At 44.0% G+C, this 21,533-nt stretch overlaps 1 protein-coding gene across 1 annotated transcript in view; it reads left to right on the forward strand.

Moving 5' to 3' along the window:
* Positions 1 to 21,533, forward strand: part of LOC147718738 (sodium- and chloride-dependent neutral and basic amino acid transporter B(0+)-like) — a 1,096,946-nt gene that overhangs the window by 52,841 nt on the left and 1,022,572 nt on the right. The window contains exon 2 of the mRNA XM_086966772.1: positions 7,206 to 7,350. Coding sequence (XP_086822898.1) covers positions 7,206 to 7,350 — 145 coding nt within the window. The remainder of the gene's footprint in view (positions 1 to 7,205; positions 7,351 to 21,533) is intronic.

The following is a 21,533-nucleotide window of genomic DNA, read 5'->3' on the forward strand; positions in this document are numbered from 1 at the left end:
GGTGTTTATGAGGCCCAATTTAAGAGTTGGTTTGGGTTCCCCAAAGTGATGATGTCCTAATGGAGACAGTAAAGGAGATGGATGGATGGATGTTTTATGGTTTTGTTGGGTCTGTTATGTTAGTTATGAAACTCCAGGGCCGGCTTTAGGGCAGAGCGACCAGTACGGCCGCACTGGGAACTGACCTGGAAGAGGGGCATCGACCTTGGGATGTGCCGTGTTTAGGAATAACTTATAATTTAAAGCATCTATTTTAGAGTTCCTTGTGTATCGAGATTTAAGGCAGCAACAACAATCTGAAGATGACTCTTATGATTAATGCTTCTGATGGAGAGAGAAAGATCAGAGTATTGTCCAGTGGCAGTCTTACACCTTATACTACCTATAGAAGAAGCATTTTACAAGAATTAAAACAACATAAAGTAGCGTAGAGGTTTAATATGCCTGCTGTAACGAAAAGATCTGTATTTTATGTGGCTACATGAATGGATTAGTAAACTCAGCCTTTACCAGTGCTTCAAAACATTTGAAATGCATGTGAGAGAGGGGCTATGGCGAGATGAGGGGCACGTTTGCAGGGTGGTGGTGAGGAAATCAGAGGAGGTCATGGGGGTGTCAAAAAATAATTGCCAAACTGGGCGCCACCAGCACTAAAGCCGGCCCTGGTAAACCCACTAGCAACACGTTTTTTTACAGTGACTAGGATTCAGGGGGTGTCAATAAATGAGTGACTAGTATATGCTTTTGAGGTTTTCATTGTGATAACCCGGAATTTTGATAGTGGGCCTTAGGTTACAAATGTAAAGCATGGTCTGTAACTATAGAACTAATATTCACTTTCTCACACACAATAAGTTACTTTAGTTCGGTCATGAAGCATAGTGATGCTACTTTTGTTAAACCTGGCTAACAGCTCTGAATTGTCTTTAGCCACAGCTGAAAGTGAAATCTAAGTCCTAGAGCGAGCAAAGAGCGTTTTTCTGCTACAAAAATATTGCAAGAATGTCTCGGATGAGGAGATTTAATCCATGAAATCGGAGAGTCTGCAGCAACATTTACGAATCATGGTAAAAACTGTTGTCTTTCTCTGAATTCAGTCAGTTATCACACCTACAAGGACATTAACAAACACATACTGTGTTACACATTACAATGATTTTAGAAGTAGTTTTAGTGATTCCTCAAATCTCAGGAGTCATCAGCGAACACACACAGGGGAAAAGCCATTACAGTGCGGTGAATGTGTGAAAAGCTTCAGTCGGTTATCACAACTCAAACACATCAGCGAACACACACAGGAGCACAACAGTCGGTTATTAGACCTACAAAAACATAAACGAGCACACACTGGGGAAAAACCATACCATTGCACTGAAAGTGGAAGTAGTTTTAGTGATTCCTCAAATCTCAGTAGTCAGCAGCGAACACACACAGGGGAACAGTCATTATAGTGCATTATAGTGCAGTGAATGTATGTAGAGCTTTAGTCTGTTATCAATTCTCCAGAGACATCAGCGAACACACAGGGGAAAAAACATCTGATTGCTGTGAATGTGGAAATAGTTTTAGTCGCTCCTCAAAATCAAGGAATCATCAGCGAACACAGACGGGAAAAAAACTTTCAAGTGCAGTGAGTGTGTTAATTGCTTTAGTCAATTATCAAAAATACAAAGACATCAGCATACACACACACAGGTGAAAACCCTACCATTTGCAGTGAATGTGAATGTAGTTTTAGTGCCCCGTCACCATTAAGAAATCATCAGCGAACCCACTTAGTGGAAAAGTCATTCAAGTGCACTACACAAACAGGGGAGAAACCATACCTTTGTAGTGGATTTGGAAGTGTTGTTGGAAGGATTTTCAGCTAACTACAGGGATTAGTGATAAAAACAATAAACACAACACACTTGATTAAGTTTAACAAGCACAGACTGGAGAATATTTCTAGCAGATTTTGGTGTTTTGTCATTTGGTGCAATAACTGGTTAAATGTCAGCTGCTAGAGAACAACGTCCAAAGGCACAAGATGTCCAAGTAGGAAATTGTGACCTGTAACTGAGAGTTAATGCTTGCAGTGCAAAACATTTACCTCTGAAGCCCAGACGCAGGAGAAATGATGTCCTCAAGATGGCCACCACCTTTGTCTTTTAACCTTGACACAAAGTCCTCTGTGTGATCTGGTGTTGGAGGCGGAATCAATTTAGAGCACACAATAAAATAACCTTCCCCCACGTGGATGGAACCTTCTGATTGACCTCTGACTATGCCCCATGGGCGGATTCTAAAACTGTTTTACCAAGCAATACACCATTATCCCTAAAGTTACCACCATGGTGTGTGCCCTTTACCAAAGCACTCCTTCTTCCCTTGTTGGGGAGGGATCCAGCATTTATACCCTGGAGTCTCAGAGACCCCCCCTGATAGATTCCACAGCGTCAAGGGAGCTACGCTAAGTGGAGGTGTGGGAATGGCGCCCCTTGCCAAAGCACCCCCTATCCCCTTGTTGGGGAGGGGTACAGTATTTATGCCCTGGAGTCTCAGAGACCCCTCTAAGAGAATCCACAGTGTAAAGGGAGCCACACTCAGCAGAGGTGTGGGAATGACACAATTTCCACGTATTTTCCTCCTCTACCGGTTATGTTTCCTTCACCCTCCCCCACCTTTTTCCCTCTTTCATTCTTTGTCTACCTCCCCTGCTCTTATCCTGTCCCCTGAATCTCTCCCCTTGCCTGCTTTTTCCATTACGTATATGTTTTAATGCATGCATCTATGCTCCAGCAATTTGTAACTATGCTCTGAAACTGTGTAACTTGTAACTATATAACTGGTAACTATGCTCTGAAACAAAGCTCTTCCTCTTGTAAAGGGCTCTGATACCTCAGGGTCTAGCCAGCGCTATATAAAACTTTTCAAATAAATAAATGAATAAATGGCCGGAGATTAGTCCAGGGTACATAGAACGTGGTCCAATCAGTTATGTAGTTTATGTGGATGGGAATAAAAGGAGTATTCCCGGATATTTGTGTGTTATGATCTCCATACATCTAAAAGATTCCACCCACGTGCCAATCTAGTCTGTGCAGCACCCTGCGATACAGCACTGGTGTTCGGTAAAGGGGGATGGGAGCGGCCCCAGTGCACGTCAAATACTGCGTTGAAGTCCCCACCCAATATCCATGGGTACACACCCGGTCTGAGAGTTCCTGAGTTAAAAATGCATCTTGATCCACATTTAGGGCATAGATGGAGCCCATAACTACCTGCTTGCCATCTAGGCCCTTCATATCAAAACATACCTGCCTTGGTCATCAATTCTAGTCTCTCTATGGGCAAAGCGGACTCCTGCCCTTATTCATATTGCAGTCCCTGTAGAAAAGGCAGAGTACGCTGTTGCATAAAATTGGCCTCGCTATCTTTTCTGCAATTTACTCGATCCCAACGGTATTAAATGCGTCTCCTGAAGATATGCTATTCGAGACTTGCGGGGGTGTAGCTGTGCAACTATTCTGTGCCTCTTCTGAATCGACCCCATCCCACGGACATTCCAGGCTATGTTGAGTAGTCCCTGACAGGAATAAAGCCACGCTACCCCCCGAATCAGAGTCCGTGTTCTCCTCAGAGGGGCTAGTACAGATTGGTGGCCTTGAAACTCTGCGTGCCTCAGCAGTTCGGAGGGCCTCCTGTCTGCCCTCCATTACTTGCTGGTGAGGCAGGGAATTAGATCCCGCACTCTGAGTGACGAGAGCTGACCTGGGCCTCCGGAGATTTCGGTTGCGTTGACTCTGAGCGTCTCTCTGGCAACATGTCAGACAAGTGCCTGTCCAACCAGTCCCAGGCATTGTCAGGGGTGTCAAAAAACAAAGATCGTTAGTATAGTTAATCTTGAGCTTGGCGGAGAAAAGCAATGCGAATGTCATGCCTGTCGCCCGGACTCTTGCTTTAACTTCCATAAAAGAGGAGCGCTTCCGCTGAACTGTCAGAGTGTAGCCCAGGAATTTAGAAATCCATGCATTTCCCACTTGCAATGGGCCCTGCTCCCTCACCGCCTACAGCACATGATCTCGGTTCCTATAGTTCAATATTCTTGCCAATATTGGATTTAAGTTTGAGCCGGGTATTGGCCGACCTGTGGGCACTCTGTGCGCTTGTTCCACGGTAAAGTTTGTGGACAGTCCTGTGGGGGCTACTGTGAATTTCAGCCATTCCTCTATATAATTTGTCAGAATGTGGCCCTCTGTACCCTCAGGGAGTCCCCTATCCGAAGGTTGTTGCTCCTCGCCCGCCCCTCTGCATCATCGGTATGGACTTGCAAGAAATCAATCTGCTGGTGCATCTACTTCAACTGCCCATTATTCTCCGTTACTTGAGGCCCCATTGTGTCATGCAGTTTGCTCAGGGTTCTTGACCTTATTAGTTTCCTGTGATCATTCTTTAGGAGGTTAAGTTCCACAGAGATTGTGCCCAGCTGGCTCTCGATCGCAAAAAGAACAATTGATGGACAGAATGCAGAACAATCTCATACATTCACCCCAGTACAGAGAACTGGGCCTAAATCCATTGTTTTTTTTGCTCACCATGCTATTCCAGTTTGGACCCAGCCATAAGCAAATCATTCTTGCCCCTGCGCCCAATGGGAACAGTCCAGCCCGAACTGCCAAGCCAAGTCCTCCCTGAGCGTGATGCTCGAATTTCCTTCAGGATCATGTCGTTTGTCCCCCGGGGCGGATGCGGCCCACACCTCTAGCTGACGGGATCCAGCAGAAGAGGACTCCGAGGGCAGTGAGCGAGAGCCCCTCCCTGACCTCGAGGTGGTCTTCCACTTCCCTTTATTCATGTTTACTACTGGTCAAGGAAACTAAATTCCCTACACTAAAGCATTAGCACCGTTCAATAGACCAAGACCAGCCTCTATGTATTGGGGTAGTGGGATCCTGCTCCTGCTTTGTAAATAACTGTGGGGCACCCAGTCAGCACTGATCCTAATTCACCACACTATAGTCCAGATATGTTAGCCACAGTAGTTCCTGGCAACCAGCCCCAGGAGGTTCTCCAGCCACCAGTCGAGTACACCAGCAAGGCACCCTCACAGTGCGGGTCCAAAGTAATGTGTGTGCGTGTCTCAGTGGAGGAGGGGCACTGGTGGCGGTAATACTAAAACTGGTCTTGGAGACTACCAATTGCGTGCTTACGTAGCGTGCTGTGTGTTCACTAGCACCAACACCCCAGGGGGACAACGATCAGCAGGTCCCAGCAGCGTTGGAGTGGGCGGCGCACCCATACAGGTCCCCACAGAACCCAGGCTCCGGGGGCCCACTGCAACAGGAATGCCTCTTCGGATAACCCCGGAAGGAGGTATCTATCTTTTGCTGGGGGGGAGGGAAGATCGTCCGGCCCTGCTGGCCTCCCCCACCCAGTCAATCCGCAATTCAGGAGTGCGTTGCCCACTCCGGTACCCCTCGCAGACCAGCCAACACCTTGCAGAGTGCGGGGAACGCGCACCTCACCTCCAGGCCCGAAGCCACTGCCTCACGTGCGCCAGCAACCCCCCTTCGGGTTCACTACAGTTGGTCCACCCTCAGTAGAGTCCGCAGCGACAGAATGCCATTCTCCTTCAGCGGGCCCACCACTATGCCGGCACTCGAGGCAGCCTGTATTCACGTGCCAGTGGCACAACCCCATAGGCGAGGATCCAGGTTCCGCCCCCAGACAGCGCAACACTATGTGCTCAGTCACCCCCAGATTCGCACAGGCTCTTCCACCTCCAAGCAGGTCAGTGCTCCTCCACCAGACCCAGGTCCCCAGGGTCCACGGCTGTGTGTAGTGCACCTCAGGCCCTCGATGGAGGTTAGTCATCGCCTGCTGGGGGAGGGGAGTGTATCTTGACCATCCAGCCACCCCACGGCTGAAACCCAGACTTAGGTGTGCGTCTATGACTCTGGCACCCTTCACAGCTTTCCAACCACATCAGGGGGTGAGGGGGCAGCATATCGCACCACTCAATGTACGACCCCAGTCATGCAGCTTCAGGACCCTCCGGGCTCTCGAATAGAGAACGCCCGTCTAGACCTCTCGTGTGACCGCTCTCCACCATCGGATCTATCCCAGCCGGCCTGCCGTTAGGCGAGTCTGCGGTGTCCGAATACACCTCACTTTCATTAGGCCCACCGCATCGCAGACACTCTCCACCATCTAAATTTGATCCAGGGAATGCCACAGCGCTGCAGCCTGCTCCAGCAGTTCCGCCAGCCTCGCTGCCACGAAGGGGCCCCTGATAAATGATCGAATTTGGCGGCCCGCGCCCTGAGCTCGTGGCTTATGCGATCTCCATCTTGGACTGCTAGCCACGCCCCCTGGCCTAAACCACTTTGTTGATTTCAAATGGCCTTTTTAAAGCAAAAACAACTTTGTAATCCTTTGAACCTAACAAGATTCAAGTAATTGCTTTTCTATTTAGAGCCCCAATATTATTGTTGGCATATTGGCATACGTCAAAGTGTGTAAAACACCATGATCCATAAACATGAACCGCACCTAACATAATTGTTTGTTAGCCTAGCTACAAATTATCTCCGCCACCCCTTGTATGTAAGCCTACTGGTCAATCCAACCCAACCCTGCACTTGAACGGATGCACTGTTTATCTTTCTGTCGTGTTAAAGTAAATGTATATACAAATTGTAAACTTGCCGACGAACTTCAGTTAAAGATTGCAGTTGCAACAATGGTTAATCTTTTGTGTTTTGATAATTGCCACACATTTAAGACACATACTTTGTTTTGGATATTTAGAACGTGGGAGCCATTTTCCATGCGTTGGGTTTTCCATTGGCACTGTTAAGAACGTTCAGTAAGCGCTAACAAACGCATTGTCAGCCATGAATGGGAGGGATTTCTTAAGGGCAAAATCATTTGTTAGTATTCCTAAGTACAGCGCACACATTTCCATATTTTGCTTGTGTTGCCCTCTGTGGGATATTAATGGGTTTGTGTAATGGCATTGACGATTATGCTGTAAAATGGGGGCATGTCATAGACTTACAAAATGTGGGTCTGTTGTTTCATGCATTTCTACCCGAAGATTTTTCTGGGAGTCTGGGAGAGTAAAATACTATGAACCAATGTTTTATTTTGTTGTGTACCAACTGCTTCATCTCTTCTTCATCAGCTGAACCTACACTAAATATGTTGTTTCACGTCCGCAGGACGCGCAAGTAGCTGCAGAAGATGAGAGCCCAGAACGTGGCACCTGGGCCAACAAAGCCGACTATCTCTTATCTATGGTGGGATACGCTGTGGGATTAGGCAATGTCTGGAGATTTCCATACCTGGCCTACAAGAATGGTGGAGGTAAATAAACATATTTACATTGTACTTTGTAACTGTGCGTGTTAATCTTACCACACATTCGAAAGTCGATTGTTTGGCAGAGGAGAACAGGGCAAATGAAGTGCGGTATACCCCTGAAAGTCTTGCTCACGGCATTTCGTGGATGTTTACATTGTGCCGTCCACTTTACATTATGGCTTTTAGTGATGGGGTATAGAGAGCTTCTTTCCTAGTGACAACAATTACATGTAAGACATCTGTGGATGTGATAGGGCTTGAAACACAAAGATGCAATGGATTTCTGGCACACAACAAAATGGTAGAAAGGTGGAAAACAGCATGAAACCCCTTCCGTTGGTGTCCCTGTATTCAGCTCTGTTGGAAAGAGATTTGTGCTGGACAGTTCACTCCTTTTATCAGCCTTCACTACCCCCCTTTCAAGAGCCCCTCTGTCGACCACTGAGAGTCACACTCCCCTCTTCATAGGCTTGGTAGGCAACTGGCAGATCTCTCTCTGCTGATGCCTGGTGGCGCGCCTGCTGCCTTTTGCTTGCTTGAAGCAGACTTCCGCTCCTGCCACTGAGAATGAGGTAACAGGCAACGCGCTTTCTGCTCGTAGCTAGTGGTTGCTGTGCTGCTGGATTCTCATTATGGGAAGCACTCTGCTCTCTCCTCTCTGTGCTTGTGTACAAATCAAGGTACCCAGTGGCTCGCCTTCTGCTGATGCCCCACGGCTCTCCTGCAGCTGCGTTCTTGTGTGAGGAAGGTTTCTGCTCTTGCCAATCTAATTACAGAGGCAGAGGCACTGCACATGCTGATATGAAGGTGTATATTTTACCAGAATATCCAGTATTGACTTTTTTGCTATCAAAATACCATAGTCTGAATGTTGACAACCCAAATACTCTAAATAGAAGCATGCTTTGGGAAGTATAGAAATACTTTACTTAACACAGTATATATACCTGAATATATACATATTTTCAATGTATGTAGTAGTTGAGTTAGGAATTGTAAATCTATACTTACCTATATATCCTTACCTTCACAATATTTTGGTAGTTGACATTGTGCCTATGATATTTTGGTTGCCAGAATATCAAGATTCTGATGTACAACCCTCAGTGGCATATGTGTGTTCTGCTTTGTCAGCTACAGTTAAGGATTGGTACCCATGGATGCCATTTTGCTCCGCAACCACAACTTTATGAGGTGCAGAAGAATCATTTGTTATACATGTCATACATGCATGTGAGTTTCTAACAGCCAGACAACAATACTTTTAGCCTTAGCTCCTTATCTCAGCCTGGTTTAACTGCTAAACTCTCACCTCGAATTAAGGTAAGAGCAATCTTACATGGAAAGCAGGAAGTAACGGGGCAGGAGTGAACTTATGAGAGGGAGGTGTAGGAATTTATAGAAAAAAAAACAGGTAGAGCCATCTGCCATCTCTAACTGTTTTTTCCAGTGGGAAGGGGCTGTATCGAGAGCACCAACCAACGAGGAACAACTGAAGAACACTGACACTGGATTGAACCTTGGGTACATAGCAGGCGGGATTACACGCCTATACTGAAAACAATAGGTGTAGCTGACAGCGTATGGGTGGTGACGCTCAACCTAAAAAGGACCATATGTGACCTACCCCATGTTGAATGTCATCAACTCCCAGAGGCCCTCCTCCATGCGTCTGCTCTTCTCAACACGAACACAAATATGTCCACAGCACTCAAGGATCGTCAATGGCTCCCACTCTCATTATGCATCAAGTTCATATCACTTTACATCGTTTGTATGGCCATTCGAAACCAACAAACATAAGTAACTCACTTTAAAATTCTCCCTCTGTGGCCATCAACATATCACATATAACACACACATAAATAAACTACAGCTAAATAAATCAAAAAAGGAAAATGAGCAAATCAGTCTTCTCCTGCTATGGCTTCGTCCTTTTAATCGAACTATCTGTTTGTCTGAACCTGGACTACATGCATGGTCTTCAGAGAAAACCTATGAACATTCTTTTCCTCTTGATACCTTCATCAACACGATGACAACTCTTGTATAAGCCAAGTGCTCCATCCAAATCCTTACTTCGTGTAAATTTGTATGTATTTGCTACTAGGGCTAGACTGTTAACCAAAATCAGCCTCAGCAAAACTGTTCAAACCAGTCCCACACTGCAGGGAACCTCAACTAGAATGTGGCGATGGGGTCTTACTTGGATATTGGCGGTGCATCATGCTTTTTAAGCGCCCCCCTAGTCTGCAGCATACTGGGAAAATGTCAGAGTGGCAACATGACCAGTCTGACCCTTTTTATTACTAACAATATTGCCTTACTCTACAACTTTCTATAACCACCTTTCACGGCTTCTATAACCAGCACAAAACCGCTGTGTAAACCGTTTACTATTTAAAGTGCTCTGCTGACCCTCTAAGCTAAGATCACACTGTACCAAAACCCCATTTGCAACAAGTATATATTTCTGTGAATAATTGTTGGAGGAAATTGTTAAGACACTGAGACAAATATTACTCCTCAGTGTTATCACACACCAGAAAATGGATGTTTCTGAATAGGGAGAGAAGAACGTTCTACTGTGTTGTTTTGCATTGAGATCATTTTATGAGCGTGTCATCCACATGTTCTTTTCAAATATTTCGGTGTTGAATATTAACAAAAAGGCGTTTTGTTCTGTTTTGCTGAGAGCAAGAGGGTGACGTTTAGGTGCGCCATATTTAGTACTCTACCCTTGATAAACTTTCACTGGGCAATTTACAAACCCCTCCCAGGGGCGACCGTCCTCTCCCACCCGTGCTCATTTAGCTGAGTCCCTTCTACCTTTGATTTACACCACAGACAATTTGATTTGGTGCCTAAAAAGGTTGCAGTTTATTCACATATAACATGGTTGTACATTGTCGCATTTATTGGTCATTCATAACATCCATGATAATGCCTATCACATTGATTGTCCTTGTTAACGTCCTGTACCTTCCCTTTTGGTTATGCGCTCCCCAGACATTGTCTTTTGCGCGGTTGCCCCATTTCAAGGCCTTCGTATTAACGGTTCCAGGCTTCAACTTGCTACCAAATCTGGAGGGTGTCTGTCAGGACCTGCCCGGGCTGCAAGTGCCGTTCCACTCGCCCTGGACCCTTTGTCGGCCTTTCGCCTACTCCTCGGGGGCCCGTGCCGTCTGGCATCCCAAGGGCCCTTGTGAGCGTCTCGTTTAATCTGCCTGTGGCTGCGTCTTGGTATTTCACTCCCTCAGTACCCCTGCCATGAGGCATCTCAAGGGACCTGTTGGAGCACTACCTCTACACTTTTTGCGGCTGTCCGCCGTCCTTAGTTCCCTCAGTGCCCCTGCCGTGCGGCATCCCAAGGACACTGTAAGAGCTTTCAATGTACCTCTAGTCAACTTCCTCTCTGTTGTCTATCTTGGGTTTCTACCGCCTCCCTTCCACTTTTTGCGGCTGCGACACCTGCTTCTTTTGGTGTGGGTGGTTGGGCATTCCTCTATCATCTTTCTAGGGGAGGATTCTGTGTGTTCCGGGGGCCTTGCGCCCCTTTTTATCCCCCCAGCCGCTTGGAAATTTGCCTTCTGATTGGTCGGGTGATAAACCTTCCTGAAGCGACTAATCGCGGTCGCCCCTTTTTTCGGGGGCCCCGATGTGGGGGGAGGGGTCTTCCCGCCTCCGGGCAGCGTTTGCTCTTGGCCTCCATCGGGTCTGGCTCTGCCGTCCCCGGCTCGAGTTTCTTATCTGCCTTCAACTGGTAAGTCGTGATAGAGCACAAACTATGTTGAAATATTTCACTGATTTAGCTATTAAAACAGAAAAGCTAATACAAACAAACTTATCAGGAACTGTAAGTAGTCTAATTTGTCAAGTTGGCGTGCACATGCCAATCCAATGATCTGCCAGCCTCCATAGCCCTAAGACTTTCTACATATGTAGATGAAGACAATGTTTTGTTGTGAGGGATTTTCTTGTCAAGATGTCCAATTGATGGCTGACTGGCTGACTGGCTGACAACAATAACTAGTTTATCTCAGTTTTAAGAAACTGCTTACAGAGGGTATGCAGCTCATATTTTATGATTTATGTCACAAGCAAATCCAGTACCTCGAGACCCTCCTGTAGTGTAGTTCCTATATTCCCAATAGGCTCCACGCATTGGAATAATATATCCTATAGATGTGACGTAGGACTTAGGTCGACTAGGTCTCTATTGAATATATTAAACTTAATTGTGAGTGCCAGCCAGCTCAGAGGTCACTAGAAACTTTCTCGAATGAACAAAGAAGGGATTTGTTTCTGACAACCGCATAAACATGACAACTTTGTTTCCCCAAGATAGAACATATCTTCAGAGTCGTGGAAACAATAGATAGATATTTCACTCAGTCAATCGTGCATGCTTCGTTACATGAGAGGTGCAGAAAAAATAGAGAGACGGGCGTTTTCAATAAAAGTATTTATTAAACAGTCTTCTTTCTCATACAAAAGAAATGAACTGCTACGATCGTAATGCTGGCTGTAAAGTATAATGCGTACAGTAAGAAGAGTATTATAAAATAATACTGTAAAAGCTTGGTATGGTTTCTAAGCCATAAAATACATACATAAATAACAAAGACGAAAAGTACTCAACTGGTGCTTCTAAAATGCGCCTACCCCGATGTACCTAACCTAAGTCTAGTACGATGGAAGAAGTAAGTGTTGTGTAGCATAAGTTTAGTATTCTTTTGCCAAGAATCTATCCAAGATTTCTCTTAGGGTCTAATCAGCTCCGCACCTTGGTTTAGAATGAAGGAGGTCTGGTATCTCTCTGTCTCTGGTCTCGATTTCGCAACACCCCGCAAGGGGAGCTAGGAAACACTGGAGCTGGATTTCTCGGCAAGAGAAAAGACAGCGTCCCTCTCAGTGCGTCAGCTGGAAATTTGGCTTCCTTCGGCACTTGCTGTAGCGAGATGTTTCGGGCAAGTAGATAGTCGAACTGCTCCAAACCACCATGTGTTTGCTAGGGCAAGTGTGGGCATATTTATACCTTGAAGGTGCCGAATTTGACGTAAAGGTGGACATAATAACGTCATCAAAGAGTTTCAGTTTTTGGAAAACTCCATGAGTTCTTGGATAAATCAATATTCAAGCAAGGGGAAGTCCCTAACTGCTGAAGCCGAGTTTTCCAAGAAATCGTTGTGGATTTTTGGAACTAGTGGAAGTATCCATGCCTGTATTTGGACTGCATGGGCTATGTCTAAATATGGTTATGATTTCTATGCCTATATAAGGACAAGGTGATTTATACCTATATAAGGACATGAATCAGGAAAATTACACTAGGGTCCTAAAATGCTATACAACACCCACTACACTTTATTATGTTTGACGTTACTAAATTTAAGCACTAAAACATATCTAAAGCATGTGTTTACAATCCCACCCAAAAAATACATAAAAGGCATCTGAAAATCGTTGTACACGTAAAATGAGCATCTGTACTGTACGCATTTAAAAGCAATGATTTCATTTTAAGCATATAGTATGATATTGGCAATGCTGGCTGAATGACTCATGAAATTTTCATTTATGAAATGGCTCCTAAATACAGAATAAAAAGGTCGAGACCATCCCATAGCAGAATATATAAACTGTTGTAGTTTTGTGGATAAGGTCAATATCGTTTCTCTTTTTTTTTTTTTATTGTTTTCTGTTTTATTGCAAGCAGATCAGGTTATCAACATTTCCAAACAAATACAGAAAAAAGCAATTACAGTTGATACATTGCATTTCATTGCGTTCCATGAAGGTTCCCACCAAAATATTTCATATGCAACTATCGAAAAAAATAAATATACAAAATACAATCAATATATCTCTTCCCCAATTCGCCCTCCATCCAACGCTCAATCGGCACCCATCATTTTAAACCTAATGCTCTTTTTTTGCTCCCTTTCGTTCTATAGATAGCCCGTTCTAAAGTAAACATAGCCAGCAGGCGTGCCCTCCATGAAAAAAAAGATGGCGGGTCTGAGCTAATCCAGTCTTGAGTGACACATGAGCGTAAGATTCCCATAGCAATAAATATTAGCTTCCTATGGTCCTCAACAAAAGCTGCCGAGGTAACTCCAATCAATACAAACTCAGAAGTCAGAGCTACTGGGGTACCAAGTAACATGGAGAGAAAAATTTGGATTTCAGATAATATTAGGGATAGATGCGGACAAAGAAAAAACATATGCATGATGTCCGCAGCATGCAAGCCACATCTGCTGCATGAGGTGCCGACAGAAGTTCCCCATTTGGATATTTTAGCTGGGGTGTAATACAAGTCAAACAATACCATATAATGTTGTGTCCGGCTTCTTCCAGATAATAGAATGGAATTAGCCAGCTTAATAGACTCCTCGATCTTAATATGATCTACTCCCATTTTCTCAGCCCAACTCTGTTGCCTAACCACTAAATCATCTGGGGAGAAAGACGACAATAAATTGTAGAAAAAAACAATCTTCCTTTTATTATACAGAGAATCAATCAAAAGGATCCGCTGCAATCCTGCGCGTTCCTGAGAGCTTAATGAATTGAGCAGACTATGCCACTGAAAATATTTAAAATAATCTGCATTCCTGAGCTCAAATTTGGTTTGTAAATCCTGAAAAGATACTATATGATCATTCTGCCAGAGGTCACTCAAGTATATAATACCATGATTACGCCATCTTCTCAAATTGCTATCCCTACCAGCAGATGAGAAGATATGTTGAGACGCCAAGGGGGTGTATCGCGTGATTTTAGGAATATCAGTGATACGCCTAATAAGTTTCCAAGCCCTAAATGCTGCTTTTAAGATCTTAAATTCTGTTTTTTTTTGTGGTAGCTGGGCTCGACCATTTTTAACAACCATCCCCTAGCCTCTACCCCTAGGGCCAGCTCATAAATAGACGGTGTATGCGCATCTGAGATCGGCGCCTTATCTCCAATTATTAAGGGAGTGATGAATTGCAACACTGAAGCAAGATAATAAAATAAGAAATGTGGGATGCCCCATCCCCCCCTAGCCTTTGGAAGTATCATTTTCTGGTAGGCTCTACGATGACGTTTATATCCCCATAAAAATCTCCCTGTCATTCTCTCTAATTGTTTGAAAGTTGAAAGAGGAAACTCTAAAGGAAGACTTCGGAATAGATATAAAAATTTCAGCAAAATAAGCATTTTTAACACGTTATTTCTACCATAGAGTGACAAATGTAAATGGTTAATACGTTCGAGTGTAGCATTAGACATTTTAATAATAGGATTGACATTTAATTCTGGGATCTGTGATATTGGAGATGTGATCTTAACCCCCAGATAAGTCGCTGTAGATACTATATTAGGCAGTGCCGGGGGCGACTGACCAGTGGACAGGATTTGTGTCTTTGACAGGTTCAGCTTGTAGCCAGAGAAGGCACCAAACTGAGTAGCCAGTTCCTCTATCTTTGGGATAGCTTTTACGATATCCGTGGTGATAATCACCACGTCATCCGCATAGGCCAATGCTCTATACGGTGTACCTGCCACCAGCACTGGTGTTATCTCCTCCGCATGATTTAGTTCATTAAGAAGAACGTCAATATATATTGCAAACAATAGCGGGGAGGCCGGTAGATGGCAAACGGAGTAGATTTATTTGACCCAATTTTAATACAGGATGTTGGTGCTAGATACATTGTTTTCACAGCCCTGATTATACCTGGTCCGAACCCCTTAAAAGACAGAATATCCCAGAGGTACTGCCAGGCCACCCTGTCAAATGCCTTCTCGGCATCTAACAGGGTGACCCCTATGGATGTATTTGTACACTCGGCCCAGTCCAGCAAGGCAATTATTCTCCAGACATGATCCGAGGTGTCGCGGTTAGGGATAAACCCGTGTTGCCAGCGAGAGACTATGCTAGAAATTACAGATGATAAGCGGACAGCTAATATTTTAGAGAAGACCTTGCTGTCATCATTAATGAGTGAGATCGGCCTGTAAGAGGCCGGGTTAACTGGGCATTTGTCCTTTTTAATAAATGCCATTATGATTGATTGCCCCCACGAAGGGGGGGCAGCCCCTTTCTGTGCCTCCAAAAAAGTGTTTAATAGATCTTGTTTTAACACATTTCTAAACATTCAATAGAATTCTAAGAGAATCCCGTCAGGTCCCATGGCTTTACCCATAGCAATAAATAGTAATGCTGAGTCTATTTCTTCCCATGTAATGTCTGCATCTAAGATCTGGGCCTGCGCAGATGATAGTTTTGAAATATTGTCAGATGAAATAAAGTTAAAAAATAACTCATTAGAATAGTCTAAGGTTTCCTGTTCATAAAGCTTACTATAAAATTGCCGAAAAACCTCTGGGATCTCTTCCGCTTCAGTATGAATCTGACCTGCCTCATCCTTGATTGTGCCGATAAAATTTGATGCCTCTCTTTGCCTAATCTTTTTTGCCAAGATTTTCCCAGAGTGCTCCCCCATTTCATAAATCTGTGTCTGCATTACTGCTGCCTGTTCGGCCAATTTAGATGCAAAGACTTCATAAAGCTTTGCTTTATAAATGGCTAAGGTTGTTTTAATGCCTTCAGTGTCCTGATTAGATGTAATAGCTGATACTAAGTTCTCTTCCCACTCCCGTACTACTTTGAAGTGATGATCCATTTTGTCCCGCATAATTTTCTGCTTTTTAATCAAGTAAGCTAAGGACTCCCCTCTCACCCCCGCTTTAAAAGCGTCCCACACTATTTGAGAGGATGCACTTCCTCTATTACATTTGAGAAATTCTGTTATCCATTTACCCATATATTCTAAATAAGTTGGATCTGCCAATAGTTTCCTGTCAAAAGACCACAATATGAAACTAACAGCAGCACCAGCCTCACTTTTAAGCTCAATCAATATTGGATTGTGATCCAAAATTACTCGCGGAAATATCTCCAGTGCAGTATTAGTTAGAAGTGCGCAATTTATAAAAAAATAATCCAACCGCACCATCTTCTGATGCGGGGCAAGAAAAATGTATAGCCAGGTGAGGTGGGATTTTTAGTGTATCCAACATCAGTCAGTCCAAGCTCTATAACTATGCCTTTTAATGCCTTATAAGTCTTTCTCTTTAAGCCAGCATATGGAGCAGTGCTAAAAATATCCAATCCACCTTGTAAGTGTATATTAAAGTCACCACGCAGAATATTAACAGGGATGGCCATTGAGCTAATTCTAAGCTTAAAAAAATCAAAATTTCTAGATCATCTACATTAGGAGCATAGATTGAACAGATAGTCCATGTTTTATTATCAATAATAATCTCCGATATAACCCATCTGCCATATTGGTCGACCTTGATACGCTTAAGACGCCCTGGCCCTCTCTTAATGAGAATTGCCACCCCTTCCGTTGTCGTACCTTGACAGGTACATCCCAACACATACATTCCCATATCATTTAAAAGATGCCTGTCATTCCAAGTGAGATGCGTTTCTTGCAGACAGAGTATGTCTATACGCATACTCTGAATCATTTGTGCGCACACCCCCTTTTTTTTAATATTGAGTCCACATATATTCCACAAGCAGATCCTTAATTTACCCACCATAGTAATTTATTCGAGTATACCCAAGCTGAACCCCGCATAACTTTTGTGCAACATGTTCTTTGTAAAGATCCCAACCTTAGTTTTACATAATTCATTGTTAGACACAACATCCATTTGATATTCAACTTCATATTCAAATGACTCCAAATGTTTTCCACCTGACCTTGCTTGCCCCATTCCCACCACCCTGCCCCCCCTCCTGCCACCCCCAAACCCCCCCATCCCCTTCCACTAAAGGGCAAAGGGATTAAAAAGTCCCTCAGATTGATGACGTGAGATGCAACTTGTGTTTTGCCATTCAATCTCCTATACATTACCCAGCTAGACAAAATATTCAGCACCCAATAAATTGTGGAGATATCAAGAGACAAAAAAAAAAGAAAAGGATAGCAAATATCCAAAACAACACAAGTCTGCCTAGAGCACATAACTTATGATTCAAAGATACCAGAGGTTGAAATCCTAAACGTAGAATATATGAATACCTCCACAATCACATTGACAGAAGAGCCTTATAGCCAACTAGATCATAATGTACTTAATAGTTCTTTCGCAGCCCCCTCAGACGTTAAAAAGTATGATCTTTCTTTAAAAATAATTGTGAGTTTAGAGAGGTTAAGGAGAAAGGCCTGGGCGCCCTTCGCCTGGAAAGACGGGATTAACTGACAAAATTCCCAGCGCCGTTGTACAGTAGCATATTCTATAAAACAGTGGTCCCTATATGTGAACAGTATACACAAGAACATTAATCATACACTTGATGAGTGGTATGACTTCTGTCCGTCCGGACAGGAATTTTTATTTCCCATTAAGTACAATTTCAAAGTTTTTTTGAACAATTGGATGTCCAGCGGGCACAGCCGTGACCCTCAACATACAAGACAAAACAACGAAGTAGGTGGCCAAAAAAAGCAAAGCAAGAAGTATGTCTGTGTACTTGTATAACAGACTTCACACCATTGCATTTTTCTCATTATTACATAAATGTTTTGCATATGGGGTTTGTTATGGTCCATATGGACCATAACATATGGACCATAATAAACCCCATATGCAAAACATTTATGTAATAATGAGAAAAATGCAATGCTGTGGTTTTTTAATAATTTAGAAACGTAGAAACGGTGGCCTCCTGGCACTCCTTCTCGGCTGGGCTGTCCGTCGTCTGCTTCCTCTTCGCGGCGTTTCTCCAAGCTGCTCGGCGTCTCCCCGCTCTGTCTCCACCCGGCTTTCGCGGCGTCTTCTTCCTGTAGGCAGGTTTTCACCGCTGTCTCCTTCACGGATTGGGCACAGGGCGGTGACGTCACGGTTGGTGAGTCCTCCTCCGGGAAAGCCCAGGCCACGTTAAAGGGGCGGTAGGCATCCTGTCCACGGGGCAGAAACGAAGAATTATTAAAGTCCATGTCACGTCCAGCAGCAGCCCCGTGACACAGTGCTAATGGAAGTGTCAGACAAATATCCAACACGCATTCCTCTCCACAAAGCAGGCATCGTAGAACAGGTAAGATGCAATCTTGCCAGATTGGTCTGAATGATAGGAACCACATGGTATTCAGATCTCTCAAATGAGCCAAGCCAAGAATCTGTGTTATGCGCTCACGATACTGCATTACCAGAAGAGTGTTCTCCATGGTAATCTGGGTATCGCTGGTGACTGGACTTGCCATAACGGAGCAGAAGGAACAAAAATAGTATCCTTGCTACGGTACCAAGATGAGAGGCAGGCCGCTGAACACAGAGTGCACGAAGTTTGGAAAAATGCCTAGGATTGCTCCAAAGGGTGCTAACAGTTCAGAAAAAATCGTCTTAAATACATGTACAATACCACTGGTATCAGACATGTTTAAGATACGACCTAACATTTCTGCGAAATGTATGGGGCAGTTTGTTGATAATAGGACATGCATCTCTGCAGAGGTCCTTGCAACTTGCAGATCATACGTCTCTGTGGGCGAGGTCAGTGGCGTAGTTTTTTGTAAAAGAATGGCTTTCATTCTGCTTAACCCCTTCGCTGCGGCGGCTATTCCGCCGCAGCGCTAAAGGGGCGGGACGGCCGCGCGGCGGCCGCATGCTGGTGACGGAGCCGCTCCGTCACCAGCCGCGGTTGAGCTATGCTGGTGACGGAGCGGTTCCGTCATGACCCGCCCCGCTCATTAGAACGCCCGCGCAGGCACGAAATCAGCACCGCGCAGGCGCGGCGGCTGGACCATGACGGAACCGCTCCGTCATCAGCACAGCTCAACTGTAGCTGATGACGGAGCGGTTCCGTCATCAGCAGGGGAGGGGTTAAAGTATCAATTCGAATAGAAGAGATGTTCAGTGAAGGCCATAGCGGCGACTCCCCGTCTGTCTTAGTTTTAGGAAACAATACTTGCATACAACAAGTGACTCTGGCTGACACACTAATGAGATAGGCTATTCCTGGCATCATTCAACAACATTTGTGATCATTCAACATTATGTTGCTCCCATTGGAAATCTGCCTAAAAGTTGGATCTATCACTGCTGCTGATGAACCCTGCAGGTGACAGGATAAATTGCAAATTAATACCCTGACATAAAAGTGTACCGCTTAGTGTTCTTTTGCAATTTTTACCACTAAGAAATACCTCCTTTTCACCACACCAACATTTGTGTGTGTATGGTAAATCCCAGGTCGACTTTATGTATTCTTTACCCAACCTTTCATACAGGCTGGCTGGTATGTATTGCAAGCAATACTGAAACTGGAAGATCGTCACTGGCATCGAGACGGTGCCATGTATTATCCAATCTACGGCTGGTTTCTCAGAAACGGTTAATGGTAATCTTTCCAGTTTTTCTATGCTCAGCACCGTATAGTCTGCACCCCTTTGTAGTTGCCATCCCTTTGTAAGGGACCACAGTGGCCTAGGTAAACACACACTAGTGGTTTATCTGAAATTAAAAGGGGCGTCTGCGCCGGGCGTTTCACAGTTGAAACTTTCATTTTTTGGCAGATTTCACATTCCAAAACATAGTTTCAGGTCTGTTTCCTCATGCGCGGCCACCATATCTTTGCTTTAATGATGACACTGTAGCGAAAACACCTGCGTGTGCAGAGGCGAGCCCTACATGTGCTGCTAAGATTAGTCCTAATCTATGTTCCATGTTTGGGATTACTCTATTCCCCACTCCAACGATTCTAGCTAAAGGAACATTATTTGCATCAGTTATATAGGCGTATTTGAGTGGAAAACCTTTTGGAAGTGTTTTACCACTGTCTTTTATTGAAGCAGTGACAGCTTGCATTATTTCACAGTTTTTTTTGTTTTTGAACGAGTGATTGCAGCTACAGAAGCCGTTTGAACAGCTGCCTTCGCGGCTTCATCAGCCAATAAATTCCCTGCAATTCCCTCAGATCTGACTCGGGATACCAGGGAGACCGGGAAGGCGGACCGCTACGATCTTTACAAGAGATGCTGACTATCCCCTCAAAGTATAAAGAGGAAGGAACCTTGAGATACGCTAAGAGGAGATAAAAGAAAGAAATATCCTCGTTCAAGCAAGGTCAAGAACGAATAAACTTGAATATTAAAAGACATATCATGTTCTAAATGAAGCGTGTCGCCGCCAGGCAATAAATAAATTCTCTGATGAAATACAGAGTTGAAGAAGAGGTCCATCATTTACTGTGACCCCAGGGATATATTTGGTACCCGAATAATTTGATAATAATAAAGAAGAATTGATGTTTTTAACCTATACCGTCCTGAGGAAGTTGTTCTATAAAAACTAAGCACTGAAACGCGTCGACATACGGATTTTATATGTATACATATTGTTTTATTGAAATGATGTACTGTGTAACATGTATTGATTCATTGTAATTCATATTAACTGAACTTAATGTTGTTATGAGGAATATGGATGATTGTGTTTTATGAATTGTTAATAAACCTGTATCTAATTTGAAACTTCTTTTAATAAAAAGCACTAAGACATATATATTTTTATATTGTGATTACAATGTCTTGCACAGGGCTATATATGTAGTTTGGAACTGGTCTAAACAAATGGTGTTTTGGAAAGTAAATGCTAGTATATGATTTGTAACACACAGAAAGGAATTTCTTTACTTGAATGTGATACTTCCCGGTCCTTTCTGGGTTTATTTGTATAAGCTTTAAAGCTATGGTTTTCCGTACGTTTTCCGGGATAATTATTGCATCCGCATCGGTTTCTTGAAAACCTGTAAGGTTTAAACCCGGTTGGTTTGCATTTAGTGCATCTCCACCGTTTTCTTTGTCACTGGTCGACATTTTGTTGACTGGAAGTTTGCAGAGCAAGTTTCAAGGAAACAAAGATAAGGTGCACAATATTTTGGAACACTGTATCCTTCAACGTTGAACAAAACCAAAAAACGAATACATAGGATTTTCGTCCTACTTAGTTATGGCAGATTTTATCCTTTCACCCACTCCACGCGAAAAAGGGGTCTCTGTGAAAAGCACGACTGAGTTACTCTAGTATCTAGCGTTAAATTAGTGCCTTACCAAACGTTGGCCGCCATGTAGTGTAGTTCCTATATTCCCAATAGGCTCTGCGCATTGGAATAATAT

Source organism: Lissotriton vulgaris, chromosome 4_1 (genome assembly GCF_964263255.1).
Source record: "Lissotriton vulgaris chromosome 4_1, aLisVul1.2, whole genome shotgun sequence".
NCBI lineage: Eukaryota > Metazoa > Chordata > Amphibia > Caudata > Salamandridae > Lissotriton > Lissotriton vulgaris.